Source organism: Macrotis lagotis, chromosome 5, assembly GCF_037893015.1.
Source record: "Macrotis lagotis isolate mMagLag1 chromosome 5, bilby.v1.9.chrom.fasta, whole genome shotgun sequence".
NCBI lineage: Eukaryota > Metazoa > Chordata > Mammalia > Peramelemorphia > Peramelidae > Macrotis > Macrotis lagotis.
Window position 1 is genome coordinate 205186793 of NC_133662.1, and position 27179 is coordinate 205213971.

A 27179-nucleotide genomic window follows, 5' to 3' on the forward strand; every position below is an offset into this window, starting at 1 on the left:
AATACTTTACATTTTCTATTTTTCCAGTATTTTTTCTTTTTTTATCTCATGAAGTCATGAATGACCTTCTGTACCTTCTGTTCCAAGCTGTTAATTTATTTTTCAAATTTTATTTCACATAGTTATAATTTTTCCCATTTTTCCTCTACAGTCATTTTTTAGCCTTTCCCCCCTCTTTTAACGCTTGATTTCTCATAGAAATTCTGGTTGGATTTGTACCAAATCTTTTTTTTTAATGGTGTTTTTCAGTCTTTGGCTTCTTCTGAGATTCATCTCTGCCAGCATAATACCTCTATATAATAGATTTATTATCCCTTCCCACCCCCACCCCCATTCTTCCAGCTTACTTTCTGATCTTAAACTTTATTTTAGGTCAGACTGCAAAATTCTGAGAAGAATGTCTCAATTTAACTTTTGTCCTCTTGGGTCCTTCTGCTGTTTCTTGGGTATTAAGTGTTGATTCCAGGATCACATGACTTGGATGGAGGCCAGGCAGACTTTCAGGTCTCCCTAAGTGTTCTGATCCAGTGTCAAGTCTGATCACTGTCTTCCTGAGCCCTCTAAGTTCCTGACCTGGGTTTAAGTCTCCATCACAATACTTTTGTCTTGGCCCTGGTTGGAAGTTCTGGTAGGCTGCAGCTAGACTTAGCCACTATCAATCAGCTGGACAGTACTGCTGATTCAAAGTAATAAGAACTGCAGGTTCCCCTATTCCAGGTTTCCTTTCCTGGCTATTTTGCTGCACATTTCAGACTGAATTTGAAGCCAGAGTTGAGATATTGTTCCACCCCTGGTGTCAGAGCAACATCACTATTGTTAATATCTGAATTTTTTCCTCACTCTATGAATACTGAGTGTGTTCCTAGGGTGTTCTTCACCCTAGAATGACACCCCTAGACAAAGTTTCTCTCTTAAGTACATTCTAGATTTATGACCCAGAACTGTGTTATAAGCAACATATTTGCTAGTTATGTTAGGATGTTCTTGCTTTTGGGCATAGAGTTAGTCCTCTTTCAGTCTTTATGTGCTAAAATACTGCATGCATCTGGACAGATCTATCTATCCTTGGACTTCTCTGGAAAAATACCTGATTTTTTTTCTTTGATTTCTCTATCCATATTTCATCTGGGGTGTTTTTTAGATCTTTGTGGAAAAGGTATGTGGGATAGTTCTGCTGTCAAGAGGTCAAGTTTGAGGATTGAGGAAAAATCATTTGTTAATTAAAATTCTCTGGTGACTTCAGAAAAAAAAGTTTCAACAAATGATGAAGTCAGAAGCCAAATTTCAGAGGATTGTGGAAGTGAGAGAAGAAGTGGAGACCTTCAATGTAGAAGGCTTTTTCAAGGCATTTCAAGGGCAACAGAAATATAGGATGATGCTAGCGGGCATATAGATTCTTGAGAGGAGTTTTCAAGGATAAGAAAGACCACATAATAAAGAGAAGGAGCTAGTAGGAGATTGATGAGAGAATCAAAGTGACAAACTTATAATATCTTATTTTTGTAAGGGTATGGATAAAAAGTAAGTTATATTAAAGATCATAACACAGAATAGCAAATTTTACCTCATGGATATTCCTGAAACTTGGCAAGGCTAGACCTTTGACTGGAATGTGGCTCTGAAAATATAAATCTATTCAAAAGGAAAGGTGGGGTATTGTGGAGGGGAGAGATATTTAAAAAAATATATAAGAGCAAATTCAGGAGACGGTGAAGGCACATGGTGAATTGATGAATACAAAAAAGAAGTAATATTGTCATTGTAGTTATTGAAGACACTTAGAGTGAAATTAAATGGTAAGTTCAGGATACATATTATGAGCCTAAAGTGACTCCTGTATTGATGGGGAATGTTAATTATCTAGATATTTTTTGGAGCTCTTGATGTGTAGTAAAGGCAGATCAGATAATCACTTCTTCATTTCATTTAATAAAATTTCATCTTTCAAAAGGTAGAGGTGACAAACACGAATATTTTATACTTGGGTCTATTTTTCAGCAGAGAAGACCTATTTGCTTAGGCTGAAATGATGTAAAATTTGGAGAAAATTGACCATTCTGGCCTAGAATTTGTAATAAGGAGAGGAAAAGTGGGCTGAATCTGACATATACCTTTGAAATGGGTGAAAACATATGAAAGAACACAGAAATGAAAGAATTCTTACCTATACATACACATAGATGCCTTTATTTACATACATGTATGTATGCATGAGATACATATGAGATATGTGTATATATATATATATATATATATTAGAGGTATTTATGTTTCTTGAGTGGATCTGCTAAATATGGTTGCTAACCATTTACTAGAAACTATAGATAGATAAATTTTATAATTTATTGTATTTAGGCCTTTGTTTTGGATATGATGATAATAGCTTACATTGCTTCTACACATACATAAGCAAGGGATGTGGTTCGAATGGCATATCACTTTCCAATGTCTTTAACCTTGGACTAAAGAAAACCTAGGTTCAAGTACTGCCTCTGCTTCATTTCAGCTACTCGACCATAGGTAAATGACTTCTCTAGTCCCTAGGTAACTTTATCTAAGTCTATAAATTGCCATTGTGGAAAGAATTTCCATACTAGCTGCTCCCTTCATTAGTGATATCAAATATAGAGGAGCTGTATGTCTGTCTCTAATTAATACACCCACTTACACACATATGTGTGTGTTATATTAATGTTATGTATGTGCACAGATTCTTCTATTTGTGTGTGAATGTATGTATGTTTATAAGCATATAATGAAGCTGAACATTATTGCTCTAAGTATTTAAATACAAGGAATGCTATTGTACCCTTAAGTAGATGATCAGAGTTTTCAAGGAGAAATGGGCATTACATGGAAACTTATGGAATAGAGAATATTTAGAGAAGGGAGAAAAGCATTCCAAATCAGGAGTTTGATTTGATATTTGTTATTGCCAGATATTGGGAAATAAATTAATTAGTTTTATTTGCTCTCTGTGACTTGGAAATTGACAAATTTCCTAGGAAAATTTGATGATATGCAGTACTGCAACTTAGATAATATTGGAATTATATATGTATGTCAATGTATACATATGCACACACATGCAGAGGTATGAGATAAATGCTTAAAATTCAAGTCCAAATGCCTCGTTTAAGTTTATTCTTCATTGTTAAATTTTCTCCATCACTTTTTAAAATCTAATCAGCAAAACAAATCATTCCCTGATTTGTAACAATTATTTCAAAAGTGAAAGTATTCATACGCCAAATTTAACAACTAAGGGAAAATGGGTTAGAGTTGATTCTAGTACCCCTTAATATACAGTTGATTCTTGCATCCTTTAATATATACCAATTGATGAGATTTATTTTCATCTGATTATCAGCATAAAGAATGTCATTTGCCTTTTTTTGTAGTTAGTAATTTAAATAAATTCTACTCAGATTTCTTCCTGTCATTAGAATATGAAGCATGTTGGTAATTACTTTTGAAATTGTTATTTCTGAGATATAAAAGAATATAAACATCTGTTCTCAAATTAGAATGAAGCATTAAACAACAAAATAGATATTTCCCCAGCAGTTTTAATTTGTGTTGTTCTATATCATTTTAAAATTTATAACATCTAATTAAATTATATTAGTTATATTCTCCAAAGAGCTTTTAGCTTCTCCCTTTCTTTTGAAACATCTAGGTGGTACAGTAGATAGAGTGCCTAAAGTCAGGAACACTCATCCTTGGTGGTATATTAATTACTTTCTTTGTAAGGAACCAATTTGCAAATCATGAAATTCCTCCATTCCTTGAAGCTCCTCCTTGCTGTTGTGGAGCCACATCTTTTATATATGATCATAAGTGGGAAGGTGGATCATAGAACAATTAGATTTGGGGCTTGAGTGATCTTCCCAGGACAATCCCACATTTCAGGACAACACAACAATTACATCACTTGTGACTATCCAAGTAGGAGTCCTGTGGGAATGACAAACTGATTTAATGGATTTTATATCATATGTACAAGTTACACTTACCACAAGCAAGAAAATGTAAGAATTTTCATAATTAAAACAAATTTCTACTGTTTTCATCATTTCTCAGACCCAGGACCTGCCTGTGAAATGGATCTCTAGAAACTAGTTTATTAATTCATTACACTTATCATATTAATCAATCTAAAAATCATAACTCTTGGTAATCTCAATTCCTTAAATTAAGCTCCTTAATTTATTATCTTTGCTACCTGTGCTCTAGGTATGAATGTCCAGATACCTGCCCCCTTAACTCTTTTTTCTATTCATTGTCTCTATTTTTTTTTCATTGCCCTTACATTACTCCTATATAGTCATAAATCTCCACCTACAATTTCCTTTCCGTTTCATCAACCAAGGGTTTTGAAGATCACAGGAAAATCTAATAATACAGGGGATTGGAAGGTAGCCTGCTCCTGTACTTAGTTTTCTTTCCTGTCGCAAACCATCCACTATTCCTAGAAAACATTACCTCTTCATCTCCCTCTCTCAGAATCTTTCCTTGCCTTTAAGACTCAAGTTGATACCTCCCCAATGAAGTTTTCTCTGTTTTCTCCAGGATCCAGGACTAACAGCCCCAGCTCAGAATACTGTCCCAGTCTCCACCTTGTCACTGGCTTCCCCTGTGTCCTAGAAGATGAAATTTGTCATCCAGCCAGCAGCTCTATTCTCCTGCTTGCTGCCTTAGGATTTCCATGGCCCACTTGGTCCTAGGCTCTTTCTTGGTACCACTTACCCAGAAATTTCTGAGAAGTTTTAAGTAGATGTTGATATTTTTGTGTACCCTTTTAGGGGCTTTGTCTTTTCTTTCTTTCCTTTTTTTTTAAAGTTTTTGCAAGGCAAACAGGGTTAAGTGGCTTGCCCAAGGCCACACAGCTAGGTAATTATTAAGTGTCTGAGACTGGATTTGAACCCAGGTACTCCTGACTCCAAGGCCTGTGCTTTATCCACTAAGTCACCTAGGCGCCCCTGGCTTTGTCTTTTCAAAGATCTCTTAAATAAATAGAAGTCATACTGCCCTTCATATGCACAAGAAAAAAAAAAAAAGCTAGGGTTAGTCAGTGGTCTCTCTCTCTCTCTATTTCTATCTCTGCCTCTGTCTCTCCTATCTCTTTATCTTTCCCCTTATCTTTCTCTCCTTTGTCTCTTAGCTCCCTCTGCTCTCTGTCTCTGCCTTTTCAAATGACCTCATATTTAATTAGCTTGTACCTTTACTCTGAAACTTTGCCTGCCAACTCTCTGACTCTACTAACCTCAGCTTATTACTTTTGATTACTAGACCTTTTAGGGATGGAGGAAGGGAAAGAGTCTTTGGGGACAGGCAGAGGGAATAGGAGGGAAATGTTCATTTTTCGACATTGGGCAGTTCCTACTACAGAACCAAGCAAGATACCCCAGCTGATGAGCAATTGAAGGCAGTTTCATTAATTAGCAGGTGAGGTTGCAGATGTGAACAGTCCCTGCTTTGAAAAAATTGAAGTTGGTTAAGTTTTTTAAATTGTTTAAATGCATAGTTTGTACAGATTCTTCTGTTGAAATAAGTTGCTTCTGTGTATATAAGTTGATACAGCTCAGTGTTTTGAAATATTTTTCAGGCTTGTTGACAGCTAAGTATTTGTGTTGAAGTCCAGGAGCAGAAACATACCCATATGGCAATGATGGTGTGTGTATATATATATATATATATAGCATTGATTATATATCTGTGTGTAGCATTGATGATATATATATGGGGCACTGATTTTATATTTTATATATATATATATGTCATTGATGACATGCATATGTGACATTGATGATGTGTGTATGTATTGTAAAACATACATTTCTGAGGCTAAAAATGAAATAACAAAGTTAGTTTTTTTAATAAATGAAGTTTTATTCTCTAGGATCTTACCAAAAATCTCACCATGGGTGGATGGCATCCATACAAATGCCAACACTGATACAAAATCCTGGGGGCATTTTATACATAAAGGACAAAGAATAATAAAAACTGAGTTAAGTAGCCAGTGAGATTTCACATAGATGACATGGTTTTTACAATATTATCCTCTCAAATCTTATAATATGTACTTATGATTCCTATTGATAAGAATGTCACTTAGACTGGAGGGTAAACTTTACAGATAACAATAGGATTCCTCTCTCCTCATCCAAGAAGTCTCTTATCTTGTTGATCAGATAAAAGGAATTAATTGGTGCTATCATTCAGATGACCAGAGAGTATTGACACAGACCAAGTCAACTTTTGGGTTGTAGGAGGCCTTTACATAGCAAATTGACATTTTTTATACTCTGAAATTTATAGCTATTATTTAAAAGTTAAGAGACTAATTTTTGATCAGAAAAATATATATATATATATATATATATCAGAAGCATTAATTTCAAATTAAAGAATAACATTAGATTATTTATATATATAAATATATATTTGTGGCATTCATGGTAGATAGATAGATAGATATGCACACACATATAGATGTATAGATAGATGCATTGATGATCTATATATGTCATTGGTAAGGGTAAGTGATAAGGGGGACCTCCAGGCTCACAGAGTGGATAGTGTGCTGAGCTCTGAACATTCTGAACTTCGGTTTTCTCATCTGTAAAGTGGGGTTAATAAGACCTGCAGTATCTATCTCACAAGATTATTGTAGGATTTGCCCAAAATAATGGTCCTGGATGATGATGATGTTTGTCCTCTTGTCTTGAAGAAGGCAAAAACATCAGGGAAGTGATGCCATGACAATCACATGAACCAGATATGAATCAGGATGACTTAAGATGACCCTGGATGGGAGGCAATCAGGGTTAAGTGACCTCCCAAGATCACACAGCTAGTAAGCATCAAATGTCTGAGGTCAGATTCAAATTCCTGTCCTCCTGGCTCCAAGAGTTCTCTATCCACTGTACCACTCACTTGCCCTATCTCCAGTCATCCTGATTCCTATCTGACCCAGATGGCTCTGAAGTAGAAGGTGAGGCTGGTGACTTAGCACAGGCCCCCCCGCCCCACTCAAATACAATTCATGCTTGTCATGGCATCACCTCCCTGATATTGTGGTCCACTTTGAAAATGAAGGACAAACATTATTACATGAAATAATATATATGAAGCAATTTGCAGACTTTAATAACACTATGGATATACATGTTGTATCCAGTGATTAGATTGAAATCTCTTTAAAGGAAAGGTTCAGGTTCCATTTTATTTTGTGTCACTAGCATGGTGCCTGGCACATAGCAGGTAAATTACTTAAATGTTTGTTAATGGTGGATTGATGACATAAGTAAAAAGTTAACCCTTTGAAGATAGAAATTATTTCAGCTTTTGACTTCATACCCTCTCCATCCGGCAGAGAGCCTTGTGCATCTTTTGTTGTTTTTATTTTTTTAAGTTTTTGCAAGGCAGTGGGGTTAAGTGGCTTGCCCAAGGCCACACAGCTGGATAATTATTAAGTGTCTGAGGCCTGATTTGAACTCAGGTACTCCTGACTCCAGGGCCAGTGCTCTATCCACTGCGCTACCTCGCTGCCCCAAGCCTTGTACATCCTAATTAATATTTGCTGAATGGAAGAAGTGGTTTGACAGAATGGAGAAAGTGCTAAACTTGGAATCCTGAAGACTAACATTCGTATTCTGCCTCTGGCACTATTACTTGTGTGACCAATTCTCATCTTTAAATGACAGGGTTGAACTAGAATCCCTTCCAACTGAAATTCTATGATCATAATGAAATGAAAATTTTTAGAGGAATACTGAAAAATCTAACAATTATGGTGGAAGGGATGAGAAGTATTAACTAAGGAAGTCTCTGGAGAGCAACAATTAGTTATTTGGTATCTCTATTGATTAGTTTGATAAGAAAAATCATTCTGTCTGGCATTCACCTAGACAAAGGGTAAAATTGGATAGCCTATTTCTTTCCAGCCCAATGATGAGTAATTCATTGGTAAACTAAAGAGATTTTTATGACTGGCTCTCACTTAAGATGGAGTCAGATTGTGGAGTGGAGGAAGACAGAAACACTATGTCAAGAGCTGAGATTTCTGTCCTGAGAGAGAAAGCTATGTCCAAAAGTCCAACTATTCTAGACATATACTCCTGCAACAGAGAAGTGAGGGTGGTGGGAGGAAAAAGGTAGGTTTTCCAAAAGCTTTCTATGTTCTTGTTGATCTTCTCTTTGGTCTTCTAATAGAGGGTCACTTTTCTTTTATTACCTTAGAAGAAAACTAGAAATGATTTTCTAATAAAGATTAGGAAGAAGTCTGGATTAATAAAATTTATTATGTTAAACAAGTTTCCTAATCTGGGGTCTATGAATTTTTTTTAAATTTGATATTTATTTCAATATCAGTTTTCTTTGTAACCCCATATATTTTATGCAATAAAAATATTATTCTGAGAAGTGATTCATAGGTTTCAATAGACTGCCAAAGGGGCCTGTGACACACACACACACACACACACACACACACACACACACACACACAGAGACAAAAGTGTTAAAAATAGCTAAGATCAACCCTTAATTGACACTGGAATGTCTTCTTTTAATGCTAACACTGCATATATTATCTTGTATATAACTTATCATCATAGCTATTGACAGAATTGCTATTATTAGTCTCATTTTACAGAGAAGGAAACTGAGGCACAGAGCATTTGCTCAAGGTCATATACCTGAGGAATGATTTCAATTAGAATTTTTCTGTTTCCAAGTTCAATACTTTATGCATTGAGTTGCCTAGCTTGATTTAGATTTGAGACTTTTTCCTATTTCAGTAACTTAATACTTTTCAAATTGCTTTAAATAAAGTCCTGGATGACCAGAATTATTCAGAATATATATATATTTTTTTCAGTAGACAGAACCACAGTGTCAGAGAAAAGACAGAGATCACCTGAACTCTCTTCCAAACCACTTCAAATACATTTAAATAGTGACTAAATACATGTTAGAGCAGAACCCACAAAAAGATGGAACGAAATAATTTTCTAGCCCAAGAAAACTTGGAGGAATGTCAGGAAAATTCTGTTGGTTGAGAGAAAAAAAGCCCAGTGTAACACCTGCAGCTCAGACTGTCCCCAGCCCACAGACAATGGGGGGGGGGGGGTCTAGGGCAGTGGCAGTTTCCAGACTTTTCAAGGACTACTTGGAAAGTCAGCAGGAAAGGATGTTGCATCAGGTTCAGAATGGTGTCCAACTCAGGCCTCAGAAGCACTGATCTGGTCCAGTGGACCAGGAGCAGTCTTTGGGAATCATTGAACTGGCAGCAGTGGCAGCTTCCAGAACTCTCAGTTCACAGATAGTAAGGTGGTCAGAATGAGATTACAGAGGTCTCTTTACAATCACTGAGGCAGGGCACTGTTTTTTTTTAGCCCGTACTCTGATCTGGGTCTCAGTCTTGGGTCACAGTCCCAGGAAGAGGAGGAGTAGCATAACAGAGCTTGCTGCCCCAGGCAAGTGGGGACCCTCCTCACAGTACCAGGGAAGAAAGGAGCACTCGTGGTTACCAGGCCACAAATCTGTCCTTAGATCATATCACCTTGCAAGAAGTGAAAATTTGTAGGACCCTAATAGTATCTCTGAAAGCAACTACAAAATTCTCCAAAAACATGGGACAGTGCTCCCTCCACCCTGGAAGTACAACTGTACCTTAACAAAGAATTAAAATCAAGTTATACCCTGGGGAAAGGAAAAAAGTCTTACCATAGAAAGTTAGTATGGTGACAAGAAAGATCAAAACACATAATCAGAAGATAGAAAAGTCAAAGTTCCTACATCCAACACATTGAATATAAATTTGTTTTAGGCTTTGGAAGAGCTCAAAAAGAATTTCAAAACTCAGGGAAGGAAGGTAGAAGAAAATTGGGAAGAGAAATGAGAGAAATATAAGAAAATCAGAAAAAAGATTCAGCAAGGTGGAGATACAAAAATATACCAAAGTTAATATCTTAAAAACTAGACTGGGCCAAGTGGAAGAAGAGATTTTAAAAAGCCAGTAGGGAGAAGAATGCCTTAAAAAAGCAAAATTGGCCAAATGGAATGGGAGGTACAAAAGCTTAATAAAGAAAATAATTCCTTAAAATATACAATGGAGCAAAGAGGAGCTGATGACTTTGTGAGAAATCAAAAAAAAAAAAACCCTAAAGAATGAAAAACTAGATGACAATGTGAAATATCTCACTGGAAATATAACTGACCTGGAAAACAGATTCAGGAGAGATAATTTTAAAATTATTGCACTACCTGAAAACCATGATCAAAAAAAGAGAGAGCCTAGACATCATATTTCAAGAAATTATCAAGAAAAATTGACCAGATATTCTAGAAACGGGAGGAAAAGATAGAAATTGAATGAATCCACTAATTACTTCCTGAAATAAATGCCAAAATGAAAACTTCCCTGAATATTATAGCCAAATTCCAGAGCTCCCAAGTCAAGAAGAAAATATGAGCAGCAAGAAAGAAGCAATTGAAGTATCATGGAGTCACAGGACAAGAAAAGATTTAGCATCTTCTACTTTAAAGTATCCAAGGGCTTGGAATACAATATTCTGGAAGGCAAAAGAGCTTGGATTATAACCAAGAATCAACCACTCAACAAAACTGAGCATATTCTTTCAGGGGAAAAGCTGGACATTTCAATGAAATAGGGAAATTTCAAACTTTCCTGATGAAGTCCAGAGCTGAACAGAAAATTTGGTTTTCAAAGAAAGGACTCAAATGGAGCATGAACAATTAAACAGGAAAGGCAAATCATAAGGGACTTAATGATGTTAAACTGTTTTTATTTCTATATAGGTAGATGATCCTAGCAACTCATAGGAACTATCTTATTTATTAGGTCAGTTAAAGGGATATATAAAAATAGGACCCAAGTGGGAGTGGAATGCTAAGGGATAATATAATAAGAAGATGAAGTTAAAGGATGAGAAGAAATGTACTGGGAGAAAGAGCAAAGAGGAGGTAAAATGTAGCATGTTATTTCACATTAAAATGGGCAATAAAAAAGCTTTTGCAGTGGAATGGAAAAGTGGGGGTGAGGGGAAATGAATGAGACCTATTTCATCATATTTAATAAAGAGAGGGAATAATGTGGTCATTCAATTGGGTATAGAAATATATCCTACCCTCCAGGGAAGTGGGGGGGTGTGTGGAATAAGAGAAAGAGGAGGGGTGATAAAAGGGAGGACAATATGAGAAGGGTTAATTAGAAGCAAAACACTTTTGAGAAGGACAGGATGAAAGGAGAGAGAGAATTGAATAAACAGTAGGAGGGGATAATAGGATGGAGGGAAATACAGTTAGCAATAGTAACTGTGGGGGAAAACATTGAAACAAGTTTCTGTGGTAAAGGTCTCATTCTCAAACTTACAGGACTGAGTCAAATTTATAAAAAAAAATAGCCATTCCCAAATGATAAATGATCAAAAGTTATGAACAAATTCCTAATGAGGTTATCAATGCTATTTATGGCCATATTAAAAAAAATCTCACTTACTATTCACTGGAGAAATGCATTTCTGAGGAAAATACCTTATACCTAGGGATGTTAATAGGACAGAACAGAAAAATGACAAATATTGGAGGGGATGAAGGAAAAATGAAAGTCTAGTGCACTTGTTGGAGGAGATGAAAAAATTCAACCATTCTATAGAGCAAAGGACTATAAAACTATTCTTACCCTTTGACCTAGCAATGCCACCACCAGGTCTATATTCCAGTAAAGATGAAAAAAGGGAAGGAAAAAGGATATGATATATATGGATGGATATTTAGAGCAATTCTTTCATTATTGACTATTTCCATCATTTGTTATCTTAGCTGATTTTTTGGATGTGATATGAAACCTTATTTTAGTTCTTGTTTCTCATATTAGTGATTCAGAAAATTTTTTCATGGGTACATTAATAGTTTGTAATTTGTCTTCTGAAAACAGTTTGCTAATATCTACTCAACCATTTCTCCACTTACATGACTAAATTCTTAGATAAGTTTTTCATGAAATACTACAACAAACAATATCTTTACAAGTACAGATTTAACTAGGTGGGCAGATGATTTTCTAGATTTGTACCAATAATATTAAAAGGAACTACTTATATAGGAAAAAATAGGAAAAGGTATGACCTTTTCATCTAATTCATGTGTATTCAACTCTAGAAAGATTTCAGAGATTTGAATGAAGAACTTTAAATATGAGTGAATAGAAAGATTTCAGAGATTTGAATGAAGAACTTTAAATATGAGTGAAAAGCTTTTTTCAGGAAAAAAATAAAGGATTGAGTAGTTTATTCTCAGTGAAGGATCATGACTTCAATATTTATTAGTAAATATGTAATATGCTCAATTGACATTGACTATTATTTTTCTTCTGTGAGTGAAAGATCTTAGAAATAAGGTCTAATTAACAACTGGATCAATATGGTCAGCATAAATATGAAGTTACAGACACTTAAAAAGTCCACTATTATATGAATGAGAAAACATTAAGTCCTAAAAACGTTATCTCTGGTTATAGGCTTGGGAAATTTTACAGACTCTTTTCACCTGTTGAGTTTTGTAGTACTTGTAATCTTTTTCAGAATACAAACAAGTCTGAGTTCCAAGTAGATATCCATTCAAATTAATATTTGCTAGTTTGTTTCTTGTAGATGTATAAATAGTTGCTGAAAACAGTGGTGAGTACTTCAAAGCAAAATGAGGTTCTTGCTGTTGCTTGCAGTCCTTGGGGTCTGCTGGGCACAGTATGATCCCCAAACCCAATCTGGTCGAACATCTATTGTCCACTTATTTGAATGGCGCTGGGATGACATTGCTCAGGAATGTGAGAGGTACCTAGGTCCCAAGGGCTTCGGGGGTGTTCAGGTATGTGCATTTCAAAGTTCATTTGATATTCATGTACTAAGCACAGTAAATCATTTTAATTTATGTCTGTAGCTAGAAAGAAACTACAAAGAAAAGGGGATAAAATGAAGGGGTTGTACTAGATGAGCTGAAGATACCCCTCTAGTTGTAAGAACTAGACAGTGCAGTGTTTATATCTGTTTGCTCTGGGACCTGGAGTCAGAAAGAACTAAGTTCAAATCCAGCTTCAGATATTGTGATATTGGGCAAATTCTTTAACCTCTATCTACTTCAGTTTTCCCATCAGTAAAATAGGGGTAATAATAACAGATTTTATTATTACCTATCTCCCAGGTGAGATATAAAATGAGTTAATATTTGGGAAGTGATTTGCAAGCTTTCAAGTGCTATAAAAATGTGAGGTATTATTGGTAATTCCTATCTTAACAAGCACTATGGTATAGAAATGAAGTCACTGGTTTGTTGTTCAGTTGTATCCAAATCTTTGTGACCCTATCTGGGTATTATTATTATTATTGTTATTATTATTATTATTATTATTATTAATTTATTGGGGGGGGGAAGAAACTGGAGTGGTTTTTGCCCTTTCCCTCTCCAGCTCATTTTACAAATGTAGAACTAAGGCAAACAAGGTGAAGTGACTTGCCCAGGTTCATACAGTAAGTGTTTGAGGCCAGATTTGAACTCAGGCTGATGAGCCGTCTTCACTTCAGATCCAACACTCTATCTACCATCCTACCTACCTGCCCTAAAAGGACTGGACCTGGAGATAAAGGATCTGAGTTGAAATCCTGGTTCTGCCACATACTACTTTTGTAAGCTTGTTCAAGTTATCTTGAAGCTTTGTGTTTCAGTGTTCTCATCTGTAGGTGATTGAACAAGATACCTTTCTGTTCCCATTAGCTCCAAATCTATGATTCTATAAGCTAATATACATAAAAGGAGCTTTAAGAACTGTTATGATGCTGTGCAAATAAGAGTTTCTACCGAAGTAAATGAATGCTCCCTTGTTTCTATCTTTAATGTTATATCACAACTCATTGTTTCAATGAAGTCTGAGACATTTTTGAATACAACACAAAAATGTGAACTGCATTTTACTGACTCCTTATTCTTCCTGAACTGTAGGTCTCACCTCCAAATGAGAATATAGTGATCCATAACCCTTCCAGACCTTGGTGGGAAAGATACCAACCGATTAGCTACAAGTTATGTACACGCTCTGGAAATGAAGATGAATTTAGAGACATGGTGAAGAGATGCAACAATGTGGGAGTAAGTGGATAACAGGTTCTTTAAGTCAATGGTTCCTATTCTGGAGTCCACAGATCCCCAAGAGGTCCGTGGATAAATTTAAGGGGGTCCATGTACTTGGATGACAACTTTATTTTCACTAAATTATAACTGAAATTTAGAATTCCCTTTGGTTATTTAAAATTATTATTCAGTGAAGGGGTTCACTGGTTTCACCATACTGTCTTAAGGGATCACTGACACAACAATTTAAGAATCTCTGTTCAGTAGTTCAGGAGATTAAATTGTTAACTTTCCCTGCCTCATACATGCTGACTCCATCTAAATTGTGATTATTGAGGTGAGACTGTTTGATGTCTCTGTGACCTCATGCTACTACAGATTTTCTCCACTGTAAGAGTTGAGCCCTATTGTCTCTGTCGTCTGTGTGAGTTTGTACCCTCTAGTTCAAAGATAGTAGCTACCTAAAAGTCATCATTTCTAAATATTTTGAACCAAAGAAACTTGATGATTGTAGAGTTGACCTGTGCTGTTGAAAAGATACTCCTTTTCCAAATAAAAACTAGATGTTGCCCATCAGTCTTTGAAGGTTAACTCACTGCTTTTACATTGTATGACATAGATTAATGAATGTATTATGCTTTTGTGCACAAATGGTATATTATTCACCATAATCCATAATCTAACCTCTGATGATCACCTTATGTTCAATGTACAGATGAGATGGTAAAGGGGTTATTTAATAAGTCTTTCTAATTTGAAACCTTTTACTCCCTTAACCAACCTGTTGAAAGGCAGCATGAGAGACTAATAATGTTTTAAAGATTCTCTAATAGGAAGCAAATAGACTTAAGCTATGTCTACAGCAAACATAACCAATATAGTCAGTATAACTAAGCTGATTTAATGAAGTAACTGACTTAATTCAATTGACCATGGAATTTAGTCAAAATAGATGGATCAGTCATGTAGGTTATAAATACGAAAGACAAATAAAATATGTTTAATCTGTTCTTTTGGGAAATAGTTCTAGGGAAAAGGCAGAAAAAGGAGAACATTTGTTCTTTGAATTCTGGATTGCTTGTTTTTGTCTTTGTGTTTCTAGTGACTTGCCTTGAAATGGGACCTGCCAGGGTATTTATTGCATTATAAGTGGAAGTTGGGTTCGTTGTCTATTTTAATGTTCAAAATTCTAACTTCTAAAAGAAATCTGTGATCCTGTCAAGCATTTATTAATACCTGCCATCATTTTGACAACTGGTGGCTCAGAGGACTGGACCTGAAGTCAGTAAGATCTGAATCAATATTTGATCCCAGAAAATTACCAGCTGTGTGGCCCTGACCAAATCACTTAGCCACTGTCTGCCTCAATTTCCTCATCTGTATAATGAGAATGATAATAACCTCTAATTCCCAGGTTTCTTGAGAGGATCTAATGAGATAATAATCGTAAAGTATTTTGCATAATGCCTGGAACACAATAAATACTATATAATTGTTATATTTTTATAATTATTATTATCCTATTAGTTTTATATCTCTTGTTTGCTCTATTCTTCTGGTATTCAGTTGTGGGTCTCTTATGAGAGACAATGTGGTATGATAGAAGAACCCTGGATTTGCCATCAGAAGATTTGTTTTTGAACCTAACTCTTATCTTTTAACCAGATGATCTTGGTCAGATCCTATTCTCCCCAGTGTTTTGTTTCCTTGTCTGTAAAATAAGTATAATACTGTATGCCCTGCCTTCCTCACCGGGGAGGGGGGTGGGGATTGAATGGATCAAATGAGGCAATACATGTGAATCTACTTTGAAAACTGTAATGCTTATTACAAATGCAAGTTGATATTCTTGTGGTTGAGTTAGAATCTGGGGAGATTGTGACGTTTTTCCCATTCAATGAGTCCTCTCTTCCCTTGTTATAATAAAAATAAAATCTAAAAAGTAGCTAAAGAAAACCATCTGAGACAATGGTCCTGAGTGATATCAACATTCTGTACCTATAGTACCCAACACAGACTAAGACTGATCATTACATTTCATCAGAATCTGGCTTTGCTTCAGTGCTCTTTATTTTTTTTTATCTTTATGGTCATTGAGTATATCCTCCTCTTATTTCTGTTTACTTCACTCTTAAATAATTCACACCCTATTTATATGCAGTTAGTGACCCAGCCCAATTTATTTAAAGTCCAGAGGCTAAAGACAAAGACAAAATTTCATGACTTAATTACATAGCTCCAGGAAGACAGATTTATAAACTAACTGAAAGAGATGTTGTCTAACTGTATTAACATTCACGTTAGAAGATGTGAGGTTCAGTTTTTTCAGTGATGTTTCTCATCTGCCATACTCAGACCCAAACCTTGTTCTTGCAGGTGCGCATATATGTGGATGCTGTGGTGAATCATATGTGTGGGAATGCTATGGGTGCTGGAACAAGTAGCACCTGTGGAAGTTACTTCAATACCGGAGCAAGAGATTTTCCTTCTGTTCCATACTCTGCCTGGGATTTTAATGATGGTAAATGTAGCACAGGCAGTGGGGATATTGAAAACTACAATGATATGTATCAGGTAAATTTTTAGTAGTTTATCTGAACCCTATTTTTATTCTGCACCTGGCTTCCCTAGCTAACTTGCATAATCCCTTGTTTCTACTCTCTGCTTCCTAGGTAATTTGTGAATACAAATATCAATCTCCTCCTCTCCTAGACTATTACAATAATCTCTTAATTGGGCTCCCTGCTTCCAGTCTCTCCACTATGATATTTTATATAACTGCCAAATTAATATTTATAAATCAAGGTCAGACTATGTCACCCATTTGCTTAAGAATCCTCAGTGGCTCCCTTTTGCCTCTTGGATCAAATACAAATCTTTCTTTTGGCATTTAAATCTGTTTCCTATTTGATGCCAGCCTATCATTCCAAACTGTACATATTTCATGACTCACCCATCCTATTTTCCAGCCATACTGATCTTTCCAAACACTGTTCTTTGTCTGGAATGCTCTCCCTCTTAATTTTATATTTTGGAGTTCCCACTTGCCTTCCAAATTTAGCTCCTGTACTACCTCTTACATTATTTCAGTTCTTCTCTCCAGTTTTTAGTGTTTCATATTCACTCCCCTCCCCCAGTCACTATACACATATTTATGTTTGTATATGTTATTTATATGCTTGTTTTATTACCTCAAAGCATGTAAATTCCTTGAAGACTGTTTTGCCCTTTAGTTTGTAGTGCAATGTCTCTTACATGGAAAATTCTTAAGAAATACTTATTGGGGAAATTGTGTGTAGACACTGACTTTGGAGTCAGATGCTGAGTTCAAATCCAACATCAGACACTTACTAGTTATGTGACCCTAGATAAGTCACTTATTTCTGACTGCCTCAATAAAAAAGAAAAAAAAGAAAAAGGAAGAGAAGGGAAGTAGGAAGGAAGAAAGGGAGAAAGAAAGGGAGAAAGAAATGTTTATTCAATTGAACTTCATCAATACAGGGAACTCCTAGGAGAACTGCAGTACTCTTTGCTTCACAGGAATGCCCTAAAGGATAGAGGATAGATCCTAAAGGATAGATTCTTTACTTGCTCAGGATTAGGATTTTAGCTTTTCCTGACTATCCATAATACAAGCAGCCTCTAAACAAACATGAAATTTAGTATCATAAGGGCTGAAGCAAGAAGGAAACACTGCGACCAGGTAATCCAGCCTTCTCATTTTACAAATGAGGAAACAAAGATCAGGGGAGGATAAGGAAGTTGCCTAACTTCATACAAGTGGTAAGCATCAGAAACAGAATTTAAACCCAGTTCCCTTGAGTCTGAAGCCAGGGCTCTTTTCATTGTATCACACTAAAGAGAAATAAATGTTAAGATCACCATAGCCAAAATTGCTTAAGTATATTTTGTCTCAGACATTTATTTAAAATAAGCACTTAAAAATTTGGAGGTTAAAGATGATGCTTCCCATGTATCACATGTATAATTATTGTTTTTGCAGGTTAGAAACTGCCGTTTGGTCGGGCTTCTTGATCTTGCCCTGGAGAAAGATTATGTCCGTTCCAAGATTGCCGAGTATATGAACCACCTGATTGACATTGGTGTGGCAGGATTCAGAATTGATGCTTCCAAACATATGTGGCCTGGAGACATGAAGGCATTTCTGGATAAACTGAAGAATTTAAACACAAACTGGTTCCCTGGAGGAGCCAGACCATTCATTTACCAGGAGGTACTAAGATAAAATATGTGTAAAAGCTGAGAACAGAGGTTGAGTGAAAGGATATACATACCCTGATTCTATTTATTGTGAAAAAATGATAATTTTGATTAAATGTGTATTTTCTCTATTTTCTATGTTTTTATACCTAATTATGAACTAATCTGGTTACACTGTCCCAGACTGGGTCAGCATTTTCACAGGATAAAAACAAAAATGCCTAGTTACTGATACTTTTTAATAGCTTCCCTCCAGAATGGGAAAACTCAAATCATCTCTTAAAATAAGAAAATTAATTTGGAATATTTTAATAGTATTTAGAATTAGTATTGTTGGCATAAAATGTGAATATGATGAGTAAAGTATTTTTAGAGTTTCTATGCAAAAAGTCACGTTCTTTTTCTGATTTCCACTAGGTAATTGATTTAGGTGGCGAGCCAATTAAAAGCAACGAGTACTATGGAAATGGTCGGGTTACGGAATTCAAATATGGTGCAAAGCTAGGCACAGTTCTACGCAAGTGGAATGGAGAAAAGTTGTCTTATTTAAAGTAAATGAAAAAGGGGATTCACCTATTGCTCAATGAAATCTTCTAGTGGGCAGTAGTTTTTAGGCATTTATTTATATGTTCCCAATGTTAACTGGGATAGTTTTGCATTGATATCAATTATTTTTACTATACATAGATGTCAATTCAAAAAACATGCACTTTCAGAATCACTTGGTTTTTGTTCAATCATGATAGGATGGAATTCTGTTTGGCTAATGGTCATTTTTTATAAGGTACAAAAGCCACATTAATGCAAGCATTTAAAAATCACTTCAGTATAAAAATGACATGCTGGAGTCTCACTATGACAACCCTTACTTTCATCCAAATTCTATAATATTCTTTTCCTATACAGAGTTTCATAGAGTATATGATTATTGTATAAGTATCTAACATAAAAAGGGTCCATTAGAGTTTCAGTTTAATTCTAGAATGTTAGGGCTAAAAGAAACTTTTGGGGACCAAACTCATTTTACTGATATGGAAATTAAGACCTGGTATGGTGAGGTGATTCATTTGAGGTTAAATTGTTAGTAAGTTGTTAATTCAGAATTTTATCCTAGTTTTTTTGGGGGGGCAAGGCAAAAGGGTCAAGTGATTTGCCCAAGGTCACTCAGCTAACTTGAGACTGGAATTGATTTCAGGTTCTACAGGGCTGATGCTCTATCTACTGAACCACCTAAATGCCCGTATCCTAGTTCTTTTGACTTATAGTGTAGTTCCCTTTCTAATATACTGTGGGCATTCTGGATGAAGTTTCTTGTTCATTTAGATTAAGGAGTACCCTAGAGGGGGAGAAGGTCAGGAAGGGCCTAGAAGCCATAATAAGCAAAACACTCATTTCTTTATTCAGGAACTGGGGAGAAGGTTGGGGCTTCATGCCTTCTAACAGGGCCCTGGTCTTTGTGGATAATCATGACAACCAGAGGGGCCATGGAGCTGGAGGAGCTTCCATTCTCACCTTCTGGGATGCTAGGTAGGTGGTAGATACTCTATCTTTTTTTTTTTTTTTAATCTTCCTAATGGTCTCCAAAATTTTCTACTTTTCTTTGATGGCCATACATTATATCTTCCAGACTGTACAAAATGGGAGTTGGATTTATGCTTGCTCACCCTTACGGATTTACACGAGTGATGTCAAGCTACAGATGGCCAAGAAATTTTGTGAATGGAAAGGTATTTTTAATATCATCATTTAGAAAGTACCTACAATATAAAGAGTTCTGTGGGGAGAAATGTGGGAACGATATAATCAATCAATAATCGTTTAATCCATGAACATTTATTGTTAACTATATGCCTACTGTACTAGGGATTTGAAGCAGTATCAAAAGCTAAATTAGAAATACATCTTTTCCTTATTGAATTCACAATCAGTTGAGAAAATACAACAGATAAATTTAGAATGAAATTATATTCAACAGGTATAAGAAAGAGTGAGCCCAATCAAGTTCTTTTTCTTTTTGTAAGGCAATGGATTTAAGTGATTTGCTCAATGCCATGCAGTTAAGGTAATTATTAAGTATCTGAGGCCGGATTTGAACTCCGGTGCTCCTGACTCCAGAGCTGGTGCTCTATTCACTGTGCCACCTAGCAGCCCCTCCCAATCAAGTTCTTTGTGAGGTCTGAAACAGGAGAAAGACTGTAAGTGACTGTAAGAATCAGGAAAAGCTTGGTGATGGAAGTAACTTTTGAACTGAATTTCAAAGTCAGATGGAAACTATATTGAGTTTTAGGTACAATGAGTGACTTTGAGTTCTCTGCCTAATAAAGAGAGTATTGGAAGTATTTAAGGGGATGGAATTAGTGCAGTTTGATTAAAGAATAGAATATGTGATAGAGAGTAGTAAGAGATAAGATTGGAAAGATATAAATGGCCTCAGCCTTGGACTGTAAAAGTTCTGAATATCAGATTGAGAAGTTTAAGTCTTGTTTAATAGAAAACAGGAAGTTACTGAGGAATTTTAGGAGAGTGGCAGAAACTGAGAATAAGATCATAGATTGAGAGCCAGAACAGACTTTACAGATCATCTGATTTTCAGATGGAATTTTAGAAGATTATGTGGCCCAGACTGATTTGTCCAGATTTACATGAGTAGGAAATAGCAGAAGCAGGACTCAATTCAGCAGTAATATAAGGGAGGGGGGGCCAATAAATGAAGTCACTGATTTACTTTCTATGTTTTGACAAATTAAGGATGTTAATGATTGGATTGGACCACCCAATGACAATGGAAAGATTAAACCAGTAACTATAAATCCAGACAGTACTTGTGGCAATGACTGGGTTTGTGAACACAGATGGCGTCAGATAAGGTAGGAAAGATGTGTTGCCTGACAGCAGTCTCTTAACAACTAATTTACAGGTATCCCAAAAGTGTTAGTGCTGTATTAAATGTTAATATCTTAAAACTGCACTAAGACTTTTGGTTTGTATGAAAATATATACACATCCTCACAAAGGGAGAGGTGGGGGAAGGAAGGGAGGAGAATACTCAAATCAAATACATTTACCATTTTTTAAATATTTTGTTTACAGGAATATGGTTACTTTCCGTAATGTTGTTGATGGTCAGCCTTTTGCAAATTGGTGGGATAATGAAAATAACCAGGTGGCTTTTGGTAGAGGGAATAGAGGATTCATCGTATTCAATAATGATGACTGGTAAGTGATAGTGAACTTTTTAAAATTTCATTTAAATATATTCTTGATTAATCGCTTTTTCTAATTCTTGATATATTTATTGACTTTCTGAAAGATAACTGGTAAGTCTTAGAATGAGTGCTGCCAAATTAAAAGAGAGAGAGAAATGAGAAAGAAGTTGGAGACAGAGAAAAATTTTTTCTAAAATAAAGACTTTATAAAATACATTCTCAGATCACATCTAACTTGAAGGAATAGCCTCTTTTAGCCTGTTTGTATATTTCACATTATATTTGAAATCAACAAAGGGCATATTAATGAGTAAAAATATTACAATCCATCTTCCATCCCCTCTACTAAAAGAATTTCATACTTTTTAGACGGTTTTGATCTTCATTTTTATTCCTAAAATTTCTAAGCTTACTCATTGTTTTTAAAATGTTTTATAGATAACTTTTGTTTTTACATCCCAGTTCTTTCTTAACATTCCAATTCTGTAGAAACATTCTTTGCATAAACAGCCACAATTACAACTAAATACACAATTAATAAAAACAAATTACATCCATGAACATTACAGTGAATGATTTGAATAGTAGATAAAGCATCATATGCAGTGGTTCCCCACCTCTCTACATAAAGGTGGGAAATGTGTTTTTGTTCCCAGACCCAGATTGTGCATAAATATTATTGATAGTGTGCCTTGTTTTTATAGTTACTTTCATTTAGATGATTATAATAATTGTATTTATGATTCTGTTTTCCTTACTCTATATCATTTCATGGGAGCTTCCCATGGTTCTTGAAATTCCTCATACATGTAATTTCTTTTGGTCCTTTGGCACATTATTTTTTCCATATGTCAAAATTTGTTCAGCTATTCCCCAGCTAAAGTATTTCCATGAATCTTTTGATATATATGAAATCTTTCTTTGTGGTCTATGACCTTAGGGTATATACTCATAAGTGGAGCTCAGGATCAAAAGGTAGAGACAGTTCACTCATTATTTTGTACATTTCAAAATTGTTTTCTAGAATGGTTAGAAAACTTCCTGGATCTACCAATAGTATTATCATGATTGTATCCAATATTGAATTTTCTGGTTTTTGTTTTGTGCCAATAATCTGGATGAAAAATGAAACCCTAAAGTTGTCTTTTCTTTTTTCTTTTGCTATTTTTAGTAATTTAGAACATCTTTTGCTTAGTTTTTAATACTTCCTTTGAGAACTTTTGTTTATATACTTTGCTTACTTATCCACTGTTGAATGGCTCTTGTTTTACAATTCCTTAAGCCTATAGGGTAACATTTCTCTCAGGGATAACTGGGACAAACATTTTCCCCCAATTCATGGTTTCTCCTTTTAGTTTATTTCTATTGTTTTTTTTGTGCAAAAACTTGCTGATTTCATTTCATTTAAATTGTTTTTGTTTTGTGCTCTTCCCAATCACTTATTTGAATTTGAATTTTCTCTCTAACCGTAGTTTTTGAAAGGTATTTCTTTTCATTTATTCCATTTAAATGAAAAATAAATCTTCAGTTATCATTATATGGAGATTCCTTTTATATGTGAACTAAAATGTCTACTGGACTTCCTCTCAATTATCCAATTCTGTGGTTCTTTTGCTTTTGTTTTATGAGTTGCCTTTTGTATTCATCCTTTGAAACCTGAAGTAGAATGTGGTAAAAGCTGCTTGTTTAAACACATTTTTAACTAAAGTGTGTTCTGGTTTTCCCAGTTCTTGTTTAACTTTCCTGAAGGACTCTATCTGACTTGTTGAACCCTGTGTTACAGAGTTAGATTCTCCTTCATTCCCATTTCCCTAGTCTATTCCAATAATCTACTTTTCTATTTTTTTAAACAGTACCAAATAGTTCTGATAATTACTACTTTATAATTTAATTAGAGTTCGGCTTTTTTAAAAATAATTTTCTTTGAGATTACAGATAAAAGAAAAATATTTATATACATGGTTTTGGGAGAGTTCAATTGATAGATAACACTTTGGTTGTGGGTGATGGTCATAGTGATTAACACTGATAAGGGAAGAAAAGGAAATATGTATTAGTGATTTATGATATTTTTATAGGTATAAAAGATGTTGATGATCATGAAAAACTTCTGTATAAATCCTGAACTCCAAAATGAAGCAGAGTATAGAGTGAGAGATTTATTGAATAGGTTAAGTCTTATGTAGCATACCGAGAATTATTACAAAACTCTTTACATATGTTAATTTATTGCTCCTAACAACAACTTTATAAAGTTTTTGCTATTATTACTGGGAATAATTTTGCAGATGAGGAAACTGAGTCAAAAAGTAACTCTCCTATGGAAACACAATCAATGCCAGAGGCAAAATTTGAACCCAGATCTGATTCCAAGTCACACATTTTACCTAAACATCTTCAGCCTCAGTTTCCTGGCCAATCAAATGAGTAGGTTTGACTAAATGACCTTAAAAAGACCCTTTTAGTTCCTTTTTATTATCAGCAATGAAAAACTGTTTCTCATGCGAAGACCTTTGTGTATATTTCAGCTGTGCATTTTTAAGAGGGCAACAGATTTGTGAACAGGCAGCAAATGCTGAAGGAATAGGAATGCTTCATCATTATTATTTTGATATATGAATGTTATAAGATTTCTGAAACTTTACATGCATTATCCTATTCGATTAGAGGAAGAAGGAGGAAATCAAAATAAATAAAAATAGGATTAGTACTTACAGATTATACAAAATGAGAAAAAGGGGGTGAAAAAAGAAATGGCAGTGTTTAGGATGGGATAGTGATAATACCAGGTAAGGTTGGATAGTTGTGTCTTTAAATTCTGATTTAAACTTAGGGAAACATAGCCTGAGTAAAAAGATCTCACTGACCTTCCAACATCTCACAACTCTTCTTAAAAGTGAGTAGGTTGGGGCAGCTAGATGGCGCAGTGGATAGAGCACCAATCCTGGAGTCAGAAGTACCTGAGTTCAAATCTGACCTCAGACACTTAATAATTACCTAGGCCTTGGGCAAGCTACTTAACCCCATTTGCCTTACAAAAATCTAAAAAAAATATTAAATTAATATAAAAAAGTGAGTAGGTTGACAGTAATAATTTACAAAGTGCATGTAAAGCTTTTGTGATCCTGTGACCAGGTGGTTATTCCTTATTAGCATTTTAGATAGTTTACCAAACTTGTATTAATGAATCTTCCTTATATGAAACTGACTTTCCTCCTCCAATACTTAGTCTTCCAGTATATATACTGACAAAACAGAAAAAAAAATCAATCGAGTGTCCTGCCTTGTCAAAAATTGCAGCTGTCTTTCTAATTCATATCTTTCATGCACTACGACATCAAAGTACATTGACACTGTAAGAATTTACAATTTAGTAACTAAAACACAAGATTTCTATTTCTTTTTTAGCCTTCACTCTGAAACATTTTTTTTTTTGCTTCCTTAAGGAAAAAATAAAAAATGATTACATTTAAATTGCTGAAAGTAATCCATCTTTCGTTAATGGGAACAACTAGTGCATGCATTTGAAACATTTTCTTTTAACAAAAAGATTAAAATGAAAATCTTTTGTAGATACAAATTTTTTGAATTCTCCACTCGTCCTTCAAAATCTTCATCTTTGAATGCTCACCACTGGCTAAGAAGATTTATCCCATCCATAAGGTTTCTTTAGCTTGTTTGAAGACTGCCTTGATTAATTTAATATAGCTTAATCTGGAGCTCTCCATTTTTCAGATTTTTATTTATGGAACATACATAAAACTTAATATTTAGAGTGGCCATGCTTGTATGATTTTCAAAATATGTTTCATAGTCTTGCTTCCTAGTGATGGTTTGACATTTGTTTTTACAGGGAATTGTCAACAACTCTGCAAACTGGTCTCCCTGCTGGAACCTACTGTGATGTTATTTCTGGAGATAAAATTGATAACCAATGTACAGGGATTAAAATCTATGTTTCTGGTGATGGTCTTGCTCACTTCAAAATTAGCAATACTGCTGAAGATCCATTCATTGCTATCCATGTGGATGCTAAAATAAATAGCTAGAATTTCCAGAAACAATAAGCTAAATCAAATATCATGATGATTATTTCCCTCTTCTTGGACACACAGCTGTATTGAAAAACAAGAAATTCTCTGCTACATGATGTTAAGAAATACTATTAAAGATTATTGTCATGTACTAATTAGAATGTAATGATTACATCTTCTATTAGATCAAATTAAAATGGCATGTAAAGAAGAGCAAAAATATTTGTGTTTATTATGACTCCTATATTGTTATTCTTCTGTTTTTATTCCTTTTTGAAGGAAAATATAGGCCTTTATTTTGTTTTGGTTTTAGTTCATGGACCACTTTTATGGGGGCAAAATACATAAGACTTTCCCCCCCCCCAATTTCATCTGCAAAGGAACATTACTACAATTAATAGGCAAAATAGATCTGCTTTTGGTGAAACAGTATATAGACTTATGAATGCATCTCAAATGGAATTATAAAGTTATGTATTCCAAAGCCTCACCCAACAGATGGATTTTTCCATAGTTGTCTTTCATTCTGCTTATTTCTTTAAAAGATGTATTAGATCTCATTTGTAGATTTGAGTCATATATGAACTTACTAAATATTCCTTCCATGTCTGCATAGAAGTCATTCATAAATAACAGGTAGCATTATTTAAACCTTGAGGGTTATAAAGTACCTTGCAAATTTTGTCCTCAAAGCAGCCCTTTGACTTAGATAGCATTATTATCCCTTTTTTAAGGATACAAATAGAAGTTAAGTGACCTGCACAGTCACAAAGTTGTGCATTATTTAAAGTCTAATTTGAACTCATTCCTTCTTGACTGGGCCTAGAACTACTTTCAGTGTGTCACCTAACTGCCTAATAATTATATTAAGTATATCCCTTAAGTGTGACATTAACAATCAGTCAACAAATATTTATTAATGGTTTATTATGTATCAGATAGTAAAAATGCTTGTAAGGTCTAGTATTTGACCACAGTGTACATGCACCTACACACAGTTTCTGATAAACAGCCTCCAGCTAATCATCTTCACTCTAGTCTCATCATAAGTAAATTATTAATTTATACAAGAAATAAAATTATTTCCAAATTATAATCTTTCTAGAGAATAAATGCCCCACCCCGGAAAGAACACTGAGAATCACTGCTCAGTGTTATATTATAGTCATAGAAGTCATCAGTATTACTAATAATAACAGTATAATATTAATAATATTAATAATTTTAATAATTAATAATATTAACAATATTAACAATAATGTATGGATAATGACATTATTTCATTTGTAATTCACAATCATTTGTGATAGAGAATAGTATATATATTTATGCCTTCTATTTTATAAATAAGATTTTTCAGAGGCAATCTAGTTTCAAGGAGAGCCAGCTAGGTTGCAGAGTGAATAGAGTGCTGGGCCTGGAGTCAGGAAGATTCATCCTGCTGAGTTCAAATCTGCCTTCACACTATCTAATTGTGTGTCCCTGGGCAAGTCACAACCCTTTTTGCTTTAGTTTCCTCAGTTATAAAAAGAACTGGAGAAGGAAATGCAAACCACTCTAGTAT

The 27179-nt window shown here is 34.8% G+C and overlaps 1 protein-coding gene across 5 annotated transcripts; it reads left to right on the top strand.

Annotated features, from left to right (window-relative positions):
- The first annotated feature begins 7 nt into the window (after window positions 1–7).
- On the top strand, window positions 8–26783 carry LOC141488315 (alpha-amylase 2B). 5 transcript variants are annotated; one of them, XM_074188295.1, is made up of 11 exons: window positions 4751–5674; window positions 12684–12897; window positions 14026–14172; window positions 16531–16728; window positions 18158–18388; window positions 18793–18926; window positions 19780–19902; window positions 20003–20102; window positions 21124–21242; window positions 21466–21591; window positions 25435–26783. In XM_074188295.1, the coding sequence occupies exons 2-11, from the start codon at window positions 12730–12732 to the stop codon at window positions 25628–25630; spliced, it is 1542 nt and encodes a 513-aa protein (XP_074044396.1). In that variant the 5' UTR covers window positions 4751–5674; window positions 12684–12729; the 3' UTR covers window positions 25631–26783. The 5 variants fall into 5 exon arrangements, with proteins under 5 accessions (XP_074044398.1, XP_074044396.1, XP_074044399.1 ...); XM_074188297.1 differs by lacking the exons at window positions 4751–5674; window positions 12684–12897 and adding an exon at window positions 8–4738 and having other exon boundaries at window positions 25435–26782; XM_074188298.1 differs by lacking the exon at window positions 12684–12897 and having other exon boundaries at window positions 4753–5674; window positions 25435–26782.
- Window positions 26784–27179: the final 396 nt, after the last annotated feature.